This window comes from Corvus kubaryi, unplaced genomic scaffold, assembly GCF_017639235.1.
Source record: "Corvus kubaryi isolate FWS band 111438036 unplaced genomic scaffold, C.kubaryi_AGA036_p1.0 37266, whole genome shotgun sequence".
Lineage (NCBI taxonomy): Eukaryota > Metazoa > Chordata > Aves > Passeriformes > Corvidae > Corvus > Corvus kubaryi.
Window position 1 is genome coordinate 8,571,406 of NW_024581081.1, and position 12,991 is coordinate 8,584,396.

The window sequence follows — 12,991 nt, forward strand, 5'->3', positions numbered from 1 at the left end:
AGATCAGCTCACTTCATGTCAGCTGCAGGATCACGACAGGGTGAGTAGATTTTGTCAACTTAAGCTGAAATTCAACCAGCATTGAAAATGCATCCTGTCACCCACCTATAATATCTTGCCTCTTTATTTTTTTGGTTGGCTCTCCTCACTTGGACCATCACAGACAGAGTCCAACTCCAGGCAAAATCTCAAGATGCAGATTTCACTTCCACCCCTACTGCAGTTAACAGGTGCATTCCTTTCACTCCAGCTAGCAAAGCTCACCCAGAATAATCACAGGGCAGGGGAAAACTTCTCTTGCATGCCTGGGAATCAGATGCGGATTCATTTTGTTGCAGCGTTTAAGCTGTACAATGCAGCTGGCTTATCTATATACCTAGTCTGTGATGAGGGATGGAGAGAAAAAGGGAAATCCTCCTAATCATGTCATCGGAACAATTTAAACACACAGGATTTTAAAAAGCCAAAATTAGATACTATCAATAGAAACACATTCTACTGCTGCTCCACTGAGCCTGTCTTATACACCGTACCAAATCTGTCTGGACAAAATGCTGCATTGCATCACCTCACCAGACAGGAAGATTCTAAAAACTAGGATTTTGCAGGGTGAGCTTGCACAAAATGTGTGTGCAAAACTGCCCCCTGCTGTTCAGATTAAGACTTGCTCAAGTAAATGATTGTGTGACCAAATCAGTTTTTAGCTGTAAGGTTCCAACATGCAAAGAGGCAGAACTATCTGACTTCATCTATTTTCTGCCTCCATGCACACCAGAAATTTCATACACAAAAGCCACTCACAACTGCCTTGCAGCACAGACCATCCCAAGAGATCTGTAGGTTGCAGCAACACTTTGCCAGCTGCAACACTCACTCCATTCAGCAACATTCATTCACTATGGGTGAGCACCAGCAGACACCCTCTCATCCCAAAGATGAGTCGAGAACATCTCATGGTGCAAGGGAAATCATGTAATTGTGAGTGAGCACTGTCAGCCTGTTAAAGACAGACCTGACGTTTACAAAACAGGAACAGGAACTGTATGCCTGGAGTCAAAAGTTTAAGCTCAGAGGCCTTTAATAGTTAAGGACTATTAAGTTACAGGAATGATTGGAAAACAGGGTAATGAGCTCATCAGAAGATGTCCAGTAAGTATTCTTTAAAGCTAGCTCCTGCTGCAGGGAAAGAAGAAAGAACCTGGATTTTCTTTTCAAGAACACATGTTCACTGTAGTTCGAAAAAGCTGACCATTGTCTAGTTCCAGTATGCTGGACAGCTTGGTACAAGAGGTATCACAGAAGGGCCAGCTGTTTTCTAGTTTCACTCACACGTTCATACACAGGATGTGGCAAATTCTGCCCTGTGAGAACAGCATTAGACATCCACATCTTTTTGGGAAGTTGGAGTTTGGTACAAATGCAGAAAACAAGTACTGTGACCCACACCAGTTCAGCTTCTGGAGCGCCTCTGATGAAGCCTAGCCCAGTCCTCGTGAATAAAGCACAGGTTTCAGCTCTTTGCAACAGGCTTTCGGTCAGTGCTTAAAGAATACTGTAAGCTGTGCTGGTCTGTGTAAACACACAGACTGAAAACAAAACCAAAGCTTGGGTACAACAGAAGCCTTGCAGAATTTATTATTTTTTTTCACATCAGCCCTTTTCATATCCAGATGTTTAAAAACACAGAAGCATGGATGTGCAGCACAACATGCCTTTGAAACAATTGCTAAAAGCACTTGGTGACCACTTCAAAGATTCCCTTGATGTTTAACTCACGTTAACTGTAACACAGGAGTCATGTAGGGCCACTGTTCAGCCTAAGGGACACATCATCAACAGATGGACAAATGAAACTTTAGAAAGATTCTTCTCAGTGCATAAATAGCTGGAGCTTTACTTTGATGATGGCTGGCTGGCCTCCTACACAGCAGGGCTGGGACTTCTCCATTTTTCAAGTTAAGGGCAACAATAATATTGTGTCAGCCCCCAGGGGAAGGAAATTAGTGCCAGATGATTCAGTGTGTGCCTGATCACTCTGGTTTTGGATTTGATTCCATTATCTAGAAAACTTAATGGTGAGACATCAAAGGTAGTCCTGGATGATAATGAAACTAGCTGGGTGGGTTTTTTTCTATAAAAGCTGCCTGAGAAGCTCGTAACCGATAATAGAAGACTTTCCAACATAAAACTAACAGACCTCTCATTTTCTTTATAAGAAATCCTTTTAGTGCTGAAAACAAGTGCCTTGTTCTTGGAGAAGCACAGAAAGGAAGATGGTGCTTTCTGGGAGAAAGATTAGCAGTTTAACCTGCAGTAAAATAAGATTACAGATCTTACTCTCCAGCAGCTGTGAGCTCCACAGCAGCAAATCCACAGCTGGAATGGCTTACTTCCACACTTTTTTCATTTGCACAGGTGAAAAGAAATGTACAGCACTATGCACAGCTAATGCAATGGCATTACTACTGCTGATGCAGAAACATCCATCATTACCACCACGTTTCTGATGACCTACACTTTGCTCGTGTCTGAAAGCAGTGTCTTTGCTCATGTCTGAAACATCTGTGGACCGTGCATGCTTAGCTACAGCTGTCAGCCTGCCACTCTTGGAGCAACAGCAAATTTGCATTCTAGACAGTATCTTCCAAGTCTTCACAATTGTACAGTATTAGCTTCACTGGGAGATTTGGGGAAAAGAAAAAAATTCAAGTCTCGTTAAAAGGATTCAGCATTCCAACTTATTAGCCCAAGGCACTCAAAACAGGTATCAGAGCTTCCTCTAGCATACTAACCAGGTACTTCTGGGTTATCAGATATGAGAATAAATTTGCATTTAAGGCTTCATTTAAACCTATGTTGTCTTAAATTTTGTTTGCATCTAACTTTGCAGGCTCAAGAAAACAAAAAAGGTTAGAGCAATATGTGTGTGTCTGTGATGCTTATTACAGCAAATACTATTTATAGATACAATCAGACTGTCACCAAGCCTTCCATCAAAATCAGAATTGACACCCAGCTTTGCTGAAACACAGTTCAGGAAAGCTTTGCTGTAAGCTAAAATGTGAATTCAAATTGTCATCGTTCTACCAAAGAGTGTAGAAAATTGCTTAGGTTTGACGTAAGGGTGCTGCTTTTGTCTTAGGCTGTTTGGGTTTGTTTCTCAAGGCAGGATGGAAGTTTGATTCACCTTAAGACAATGTTAAAAGCTGAACTAAAAAGATACACTGCAGTTACCAGCAAGACAGAAGGTAAATATGGTAACAGTTCTGTCAACATAACCTAAGAATTCCTACTTTTTATTTTCAAGCGTTAGAAGGGAAAAGAAAAACTCCTTCAAAAAGCCTCATTAAAACCAGAACCTTCTGTAATTTCACAGTATTTTTATTAAGTGCAAAATAACTTTGTTCCTGTAAAATAAATTAAAAGAGCACCCTGGCCATTGTCCCCTGAAGAATATGGCTACTACATTTTACTTTTTACCTTATGCTACCTGAACAATTTAAGCACAAAGATTAAACTACAACCAGCTGTTTAAGATATGTTTGTTGAGACCGGCCACTAACTTCAGTATTTATTACATTACAGAAAGTTTCAACAGCACCTCAGATCTTTGGAAATAATGTTTTCAAGGGCTTAAGGGGAAGGTACCTCTTCCATTACAAACCATCTCAGCAGACTGACTCAGTAACCCTTCTACTCCCAAACTCAGGTATTGACTGCTAGGTCACCATTGACTATCCACTTAACCTCTCAAAAATCCTGCGTAAGGCAATTCCTGAACCACTGAGGAGAATCTGCCTTTGAAGAAACTTACACAAGGCTGAAATGAGACAGAGTTGGCTAGAGTGCTCTCAAAGTACCTCACTTCTACTAGATTATGCCACCTAGTACCTCACTATTAATCTAGCAGCATCATTAGTACAAACTGTCAGCTGGTCTGAAAAACACACCTCGAAGCATTCTCAAGTTAAAAATCAGTCGCTGTGCCAAAAAGATAAAGCTACATTTTTAATTGTTTCTTCTGCCACCTGAGTGCTGATAGTACACACCCAGAGAATAACAGAAGCCAATCTGTTTTGACATTTAGAAGATCCTTTGAAAAACTTGCTTTCATAAGTACACTTCTCCTACTCACCTGAGCCTGCTGTATATTATTTGTTTCCTTTTCATTGGCAAAGGAAAATTTACCACACCATACTGAAATTTTACATCATCTAATTCCATTAGCTTTTGCTATTTAGCCCAGGAATATAATTGTCTTACCAGTGCAATTTTTTTCCTAAGGCAAATGCCTTAAAAAGACTGTTAATAACCATTTCCTATGGTCTTGAAGACTACAGACTGAAATGTCAACTGTCTATCTTGCAAAATAAGTTCCAAGCTTTCAAAAAAACCCCAACCTTTGTGCTCTTAAAATCTGCCCAGGTTTTATTCCAAACAGCTTTGTTTCAGACACCTGTATTAATAGAGCTTTCAAGTTTGCCAGTAATTTTGACTTGATCACTTAACATGTTTTTGTTCCTGACAGAAATGGATTTGTCATTCTTTCTGCAGCCAGCTATCTATCACCATTGCGATTTGCATCTCTTTCTAAGGTGATCTGTTACTGTTTAAATGATCATATATTTATTTTCTCAGGAAATTACACAAGGTTTTAAACAATTAAAAGCATTGGAAGACCAGCCATAACATTAAAAATAAATTTTAATGTTGTCATTTTTAGATCATTTGCTCTGACACCCAAATATTCTGGATTTTAAAGTAGTACTATAGGGACACACAAGTGCAGATAAATCTTTATTGCCATAACTTCGTTTTTTCAAAAATGAGCACTGGGTTTTCAATAGGTCGTAGTTTTATGTCTGTATATGTACAACATTACAACTGCGTATTTTAATAATAATGAAGTTAGTGATACTTTGATAACTCAACACAGTGTATTTATAAAATGAATTCTTATCAAAATACACTTTTCACTGGGATAATAAATAAAATCCTGCGAATCCCACCTACACAAAGTTAATTTTAACTCTGGTAGAACCCGATGTGGTACACAGTCCATTAACTACTGTTTGCCCCTTTATCCCCCTACTGATGCTCATCTTCTGGGGTAAGAAAACTTTTTCCCCCCGTTGTGGTGTGACCTCATTCAACATCATCTTCAGCCAAGCATTGTGCACTTACAATTCTCTGTAAGAAGGAGAAAAACTCATTCACAATTACATAAAATTGACAGTAGGCAACTGATTATCAAGCAATGTAATTTTACACTGAACATTAGGCAGCGTAATTACTGAACAAACTGATTAAAGTTAAAAATGGCAATCTATTTGCCTTAGGTTTTTGAAGTCAGTTCCACAGAAATTACATACAGTGCATACCTAACAAAGCCAACATCAGATAAACAATATCCTGTCAACCTCAGGTGATGACCTCTGTGTGGTTTTTGGCACTGTTCTCTTAGGAAACATTTTTGTTCAGTCATTTCCCTGACTCTTCCATCTCGTGTACCTGACACTTTCCAGTGTTACCACTGACTATATGGACTTAACCTGAAATGTAACCAGGCCTGAGCTGTAAGAAGAGCCAGCTGATACCCAGCACTGACTCTCTGCTTTATGTCAGCTAACACTGTTAGGGAGTTCCCTTGTACTTCCAAGAACATAGAACATATTATTTATTTTACAACAGACTCACCTGCCAGCATATTAACAACATTACCTGCTCAGTACTCAGACTAAAACAGGAGAGCATTTTATACATAGAGCTACTAACACTTTTATCATCAGGGAAACTCCCAAGCTTCCAAAATTGTCATGGGTTCTGGTGCTAGTTAACATCTTGTGTCTATAGCTGTCCCCAGAAGCAACGGGGTAGCAAAAGCAACAGATTCCTTTTGATGAACTTTCATAGCGCTTACACACACTCATAGACATGTAAATTAAAAAAAAAAACCCTCAAGACCCAGTGCAATAAAGTTACTGCTTTTCCAATCCCCCCAACTTGTATTTGGGAAACAGTGGATCCACTTCTAGTATCAGCTGTGGTCAGATGCCTCTACTTCAAGAGCTTAGCATACCCTACACACAAGAGAAGTTTTGTATTTCTGATTTATCCTGGTTGCTATTAATGCTACATGATGATTTTCATACTCACTTTTTAACATCTCAGGTGAAAAAAGAGCTGCTTTTAATCTAACTGAACATATTAAAAAACCAACAGCTTACAAAACCCAATACTCAACACTGATGTAGTGGTTAAAGTAAGTATCTGAGTTATTTCCAAACCATCAGGGAATGTTTCACATACCTGGCTTATTGTAGGGAGCTTAGTTAGAAGCATTTGAAACACTGGTGGTGGAAGAGTCTGCTGTAGAACTTGTAGTAGCTGCTGTGGCTGCCCACACACAGCAATGGCATTGGTCAAGTGATCAACACCTTTTTCATATTCACCTGTATGACAAATTATAATGCTTTGAAATCAACCATCTTCCACACTGTAACACATTCACATAAGACATCCACCAAGACTGGATTAAATGATGGTGAATCAATCTACTTAGCTCTTCTCCTCCCTTGATGGACCTCCTGAACACACAAGGTTAAAAAGAAATATGCAGATTTTCTTTGGTGAATTTGAGTCCCCAAAATTTTTTAATGTATAAAAATAATCTTCTAGCAAAGGCAGAGAAAACTTATTTTACAACTTACTCTTTGGGAAAAAAAATGCCATTACCTTGAGCTAGTAATTCCTCTCCAAGTTGAATCTCCTCAAGGAAAAACTTCTGAACTGCTTCAGCATCTTTTAGATCAGGCAACTATAACACACACAGTAAAAGTTAAACCAGCCCTTAAACACCAGCTAATAAAAAGTTGGCAGAAAACATTCTCAACTGAAATTAAACATGCACACAACCCTATTGTTACACTGACACTGGCAAAAAAACAAGTGTCACCACTAAGTTAAACGTACACAGAATGTTTTTGAAAATCAGACTCAGGTCTCATAACACTGCATCACAAATCTGTAGAGACAGAGCCTGAAATACCTCTACTCAGTTTATTAAGTACATGACTTAGGAGCAAATATAAAGTCTAAGGTGTATTATGTTTATAACAACTGTATTTATTGCAATTTTTTGAAGAGAAAGCTCATCTTTTCTTTCTGGATTCATTGATGATAATGAAAGGGAAATCAAATACTTATGGCAAAACAACATATTAAGTTCACTTATAAGTGCGTCCTATCAATGATTTTAAGTCTGAGAAGTCCTTGTTCATACTACAAAAAGGCAAACACCATCGAATCACACAGTGAATGCTGTACTAATATAACTCCTCTATCTGACACAAAAAAGGAACAACCATACAGTTATCTGTGAGCATTAAAAAAACCTAAAGACTGCATATTTGTAATCCTGGAATCAAAACAAATCCTTAAGTAAATCTTACAAGTAATACAAATGAAACATCTTTCAAAATGGCACTACATTACTGAACACAGTATTACCTTGGAAAGCCCTGCTCTCTCTTTGGCAAGCTTCTGTTTCTTCCTTCCTGTAAGAATAAAAACATCTTTTATTTTCAATTTGCAATTAAAAAGCCCTTCAGATTATAGTCTAAAACCATGAAAAAAATCAAAGTTCCTTTCAAAAGAAGAAACTGATAATGTATTGCAAACATTGAAAATTGAGCACAAGACTGAAACCCACTCAGTGCAACAGAGCATCATTTAAGGGTCTAATGAGGGCTGGCAGTAGCACCAACTCAAAATGGCAATTCTTCTCCTGATGGCTACAGCAAACACCAGCTGTGCAGGGCAGCACACCAGCAGCACAGCACACCTCATGCACTGCAGGCACACAACGAGAATTAGAGTAACAGAGGAATTATCTACATGATTTCTAACAATAAGCCACAGAAGAATTGTCTACAAGTCAAGGCTATCTAGTTTTGAACTGTATGGTGCACCATCAAGGAAGGGGAACTTTGGCAGGCCAGAGCAGATACCCACACAGTGCACTTTCTCAGCTGCTTTATAGCAAAGACATGGGAACTAGTTAATAAGTGGCAGTATCTCATCATCCCCCAGCAAGAGCAGTACTAAAGCATACATTTCTGAAACCTGAGGAAAGCAAACATTTACAGATGGAACAAACATTTACAGATTTAACTACCTAACCTAAAGGCAAAAAGTTGGTCTGCTACATGAAGCTGTACCACTCCAGCAAAACTAGTGTAATTAAAATTAAAGTTGCTTTTAATGCAGGTAGGCAGGGATAAAGATATTTTTATAGTAGCAGCTCTTCATACAAGAAAGAATAATTATACTAACACTGGCAATTTCCTTAGAATAATCATTTTAGCAAGTCTTCAATTCATCAAATGAAATAGTTACATCAATAAAACCTTTGAATACAGCCTATGGTTAAACTGTCCTTTCACTCTCTGTCCTCAGTGCCTGCTCAGAAAACTCTTATATTGACAAAGAAAAACTGTCACCCAGCCCTGATTTTTCTTTTGATACAATTTTACAAGCTGGAAATACTTCCAAATGTGACTAGCACTTTTACATGGTAATTAAAAACTTTCAGTTGTCCACATGATGAAGACATTCAGGAATACTGTTCCCTAGTATACTGATAACCTAACATGTGGCACTTCCGGACAAGACTGTGTTCTTTATACCAAGGGGCTTCCCATTCTAACGAGATGGAACACCCTTTTACCTTAATACAAAACTTTAATAACACTTAGTAGCTAGATTTCCACAACTCATTGACCTGTGTATGTTATTTTACACTATATATGGAAAAACGTGCTGGATAGAACTGTAGTATTCTATAATTTTATCATTTTCGTGGGTTCAGTATTAAAGAATTTCTCTTCAAAGTCAGTCCTTCAGTTAGCTCACTCCAACTTTTCAGAAGCATTGATTTGCACAAAACTTTAAACTGCACTACTATGCAAACAAGTTTTGATAATAGATAAAATCCTAAAGATTAAAGTTTTTTTCATTTAGTATTTGAAATGTTTTACTATTAAAACAAGCCACATTGCAACTGTAGTGCATTCAGCAAAAGCACAAAAGAGAAATACAAAGAATAACAGCTTAACATTTGTACGTCATTTTCAGGAGAAAATTGAGTTTTCTTGGCATGACTATGACACCTTCTAAAATATAATAAAAGGTATCACTCACCAGGTTAAGCATTCTGAAATAAAGAACAAAACAAAAGACATGCTGGTAACTGGAACTAGTGAAAGCTTTTGACCACTGATCACACAGATCTGAAATCATGTACTTTAAGCTGAAAATTGTGAAGGAATATGAAGAACCACCAAGATTTTAAAACTGAAAAATTATCTACCAAATCTTTCAAGTCTGACTACTATAGAACTTTTCTTTCTCTTCTTAATACTTTTTTACGGACTCTTTAAAAGTTCACTAGCGAAAACAATTACAAAACCCAACTCTAAAGGGTATTTATGAATTCTTCTTCTTGGGAAGAAATACTAGTTTCAAAGTATCTTTGCAGTAACAGCCAAAAGTTACATTTGTAACATGACAAGCAAAAAGCAATGGCTTTGAAGGGTAAAAAAACTCAAAAAACAAACAAACAAACAAACCCACCCCACACCTAAAAAAAACCCCAAGTTTGTTTTCCCTCAGGGACCTCCACAAAAGGGAAACACTTCCCTCTTTTCTAAAGAAATAATCACATTTTGAAAAGAGAAAGGCAATCTTTCATAGAATGAGTCTTTATTACCACAGAAATGCAGTGCATGCATCCAAAACACAAAGCTAAACTGCAGCTCTCACACTGCAGGTCCTCCAGGCACAGCTCCTGTACAAGGGTACAAGTTTCAAAAGAGAACCAATGGATGACCTGTCCTGCTGGCATGGGTTACAAAAGCCCCTGAGTAGCCCCAGCAGCTTCCCACCCAGTCCCACGAAAGAGCAGAAGGACCAAAAAGCCATTTGCATTTTCAGTTCCCATCAGTGAAGTCTGCCTACTGCCCTCCTCTCACTCAGCTGGTCCAGGCAGAAGATGCTCTTGAGCAAAATTCAGCATGGTCAGAAATTCTGGCTGTCTCTGAACAAAGACATCTGTGTCTAAACTTTAAAGCAGAACACTTCTATTTTATTCATTCAAGAAGGCAAATAGCAAACATACCTGAAGTATTTTAATCATAAAATACAGCTGGGGAAGCTCAGCAGCTAAAAATTCACCCACAAAACCTGCTAAATAAGATTAAAACATCTGGAAAATCAAAGCCCACTAGTTCTATAAGCCTTCCAGAAATTTCCAGGAAATCAGATTTTTTTCCCAGAAACCTAAATCTGGCCACCTCATTTTTATGACAGGCCTTTGCAATGTAAACTTTGGCCCTAACACAGCATACAGAAACGTGCAGTGGAACTGGAAGGGCAAAAACACCAACTGGTTCTTCATTTTGTCAGCACATGCTTGACCAAATTCAACAGGCAATCCACTGACGTGTTAGATCTCCTGTCCTTCCCATATTCTGGTGACACTGCAGCACAGAGGCTGAAAAAGGATCTTATCCTAAGAAGGTTAATGGAAAAGATGCGCTGTGATGGTGGTTTCCACAAGCTTTCCATCCTGTACCCCCACTATTGCACAACACGTGGAGCATCTTTACACAAAGAACTGCAGCTGGCTGCTGCACTGAACCTTTCCTGGTCAAGTATTTTACAACCTATGCCTTCCTGTCTACCCAACAGTAAAAATGCTGTAATACCCAGATCCCTGGCACCACTGCTGAAGTGTCCATACAAAATAATCTGTTACACTACCAAAAAAAAAAAAAACCCAACCAAATCAACTAAAGCCTTAAATGCAGACCAGCACATCACATGCAAGAACTGTAAGTCCTACAGTGAAGTCCCTCAAATGACACCTGCCCCCTCCTATCAAATCTAAATGGATTCGTTTTCCACTTCAAAGATGATGTCAAATCTTAATCAGAGCAACTCTAAGGTTTATTCAGAACATGACTGGATAGAGGCTCAGATTACGGAAACCTGGAATGCAAAAATAATTTTTGGTGCTTCTGCAAAAACCTTATGTAATTCGGTGTTTCTCCTACTACATATGTGGCATCATTAAAAAAAAACCTATGGCTGATTATGTTGCCAAAATCAAGTTTGCTTGTGCAAGACAAGCACACACCAGTTAACTGTGCTAAAATTTCCCAAATTATGACTTGCACTGCAGGTAAAAAAAAGGACTTGGAAGATGCACAAGACATATGTGCCCAAAATCCTACACACAGGAGCAAGGGCCTGAAGGCGAAATATTTGACAGATGTAACTTGCTGTGGAGGAGCTTTTGGAAAGCGGAATTAACGTGCTGCTAAGCCACAGCACTGGCCACTCAAATTCAACCTATGAAGGCAGAACCAAAGCTTTTACACTACATTTTAATGTTATCAGGTAAATACTCATTTTCAACCCATCTAGTTATTGATTTTCCATCCATGAAACTGCTGATCACATCATGTTTACTTGCCAGGAAAATTTACCTTAATGATAACTTCTTATCTTCAGATTAGTTACCAAAGGAATAATATACATATTACCCTGACAGAAATAACTCAGTATAGAAAGTATCACCTTATTTCTCACGATTCATTTGTGTTCCTTCAGTACTCATGCCTACAATCGCATTAAAAACCGTCCCTGATTATTAAAACGTTTAAATAAATGTTGAAGACGTGAAATAATGAAGAGCCATGGGAGAAGAGCTCTACATCTTGGATTAATCAACAGTTTTCTCTGGCATTCATTCTTATCCTGGAAGCCAATGGCAGGGCTGCCAGGAGGGTTTAGAATGCAGCCGATGAAATATCTGAGAGCTCCCACCGACCCCAGCCTCCTCTGCTGCACTCTGCAGTGCAACAACTGCACTCTAAGAAATCACACTGCTTTACCTGCTCGTCTTCTAAAAACAAAAAAAAACAAAAAAAAAAACAAAACAAAAAAAAAAAGAAAGTGTCACCACGTAAATGTAGTGGCTATAATAGCACTGCTCAGCCTGTAGGACAGCAAGATTGAAAAAAAAACCAAAAAGGCAGGGGGGAGGCAAATTTGAGCCAAGCACTGACGAAAACCACAGGTTACCCAACACCTACAGCAAACGCTTTCCGATGGGATGACCCTGTCTAGAACTACCTGAAAGGAGGTTGCAGTGAGGTGGGGATCGGTCTCTTCTACCGTGCCTGCAGTGAAGAGGACCAGAGAAAAAATGGCCTTAAGCTGAGACAAGGGAGATTCAGATTAGACATTAGAAAAAAATCTTTTTCACTGTTAGGGTGGTCAGGCATTGGAATAGGCTGCCCAGGGAGGTGGAGGAGTCACCATCCCTGGGGGTGTTCAAGAGGCGTATCTGGCGCTGGACGATGCTGGTTAGTGCTGCAGGGGTTGCAGTGGTAGTGCTGGGCGGATGACTGGGCGGGACTCGAACGTATCTTCCAATTCTGATGGTTTTGTGACTCCGTGACCCGGCCCCTGGTTTCGGCGAAGGGACGGCGAGAGGCCACAAAGCCGCAGGGGCCGCCGGGGCCCGGGGCAGAGGGCGCGGGGGGGTTCCTGGCCGGGCCCGCCTCTGCGGCGACACCACGTGCCGCCTTCCCGCGCCCCGGCCGGGCGGGTGAGGGAGGGAGAGAGAAACGGGGGGATCGCTGAGGGAAGCGCGTGGCGGCGGGAAGGGACGGGAGGAAAGGGGAGGGGGCGTCCCGGGACACTCACGCTCCCGCAGCCGGTTCTTGAAATTGGGGTCGCTCCGCCTCTTGCGGTCGAAGTAGATACAGTATCCGATGAAGAGCGCCCCGCAGAGCCCCGCGGCGATGGCGCTGGTCCTGCCCACCATCATGGCGCTGCCGCTGCCGCCGCCCCCGCGCCGCTCCCGCCGCGCGGCCCGCGCCGAGCTCCGCAGGCACCTTGGGGCGAGCGGGCACAGGGAAAG

At 40.2% G+C, this 12,991-nt stretch overlaps 1 protein-coding gene and 1 non-coding gene across 2 annotated transcripts; both read right to left on the minus strand.

The window, feature by feature from the left end:
* Positions 1 to 4,784: 4,784 nt before the first annotated feature.
* On the minus strand, positions 4,785 to 12,991 carry TOMM20 (translocase of outer mitochondrial membrane 20). Its single transcript, XM_042025266.1, has 5 exons — positions 12,775 to 12,991; positions 7,510 to 7,556; positions 6,736 to 6,817; positions 6,310 to 6,452; positions 4,785 to 5,190 (listed from the first exon to the last, which is right to left on the minus strand). Exons 1-5 carry the CDS (start codon positions 12,896 to 12,898, stop codon positions 5,146 to 5,148), a joined length of 441 nt encoding a protein of 146 aa, XP_041881200.1. The 5' UTR covers positions 12,899 to 12,991; the 3' UTR covers positions 4,785 to 5,145.
* On the minus strand, positions 11,729 to 11,863 carry LOC121663255. The gene has a single exon (XR_006015578.1). It is a non-coding gene; the product is annotated as a small nucleolar RNA SNORA14 (small nucleolar RNA).

What these genes read in the sequence shown, in the direction of transcription:
- TOMM20 (XM_042025266.1), bottom strand. Translation starts at nt 12,898, where the DNA reads ATGATGGTGGGCAGGACCAGCGCCATCGCCGCGGGGCTCTGCGGGGCG. An exon ending in AGAGGAATTACTAGCTCAAG is followed by an intron (nt 6,453 to 6,735) that starts GTAATGGCATTT and finishes TTTGTCATACAG; the next exon opens with GTGAATATGAAAAAGGTGTT. An exon ending in AGCTCCCTACAATAAGCCAG is followed by an intron (nt 5,191 to 6,309) that starts GTATGTGAAACA and finishes TCCTTCTTACAG; the next exon opens with AGAATTGTAAGTGCACAATG.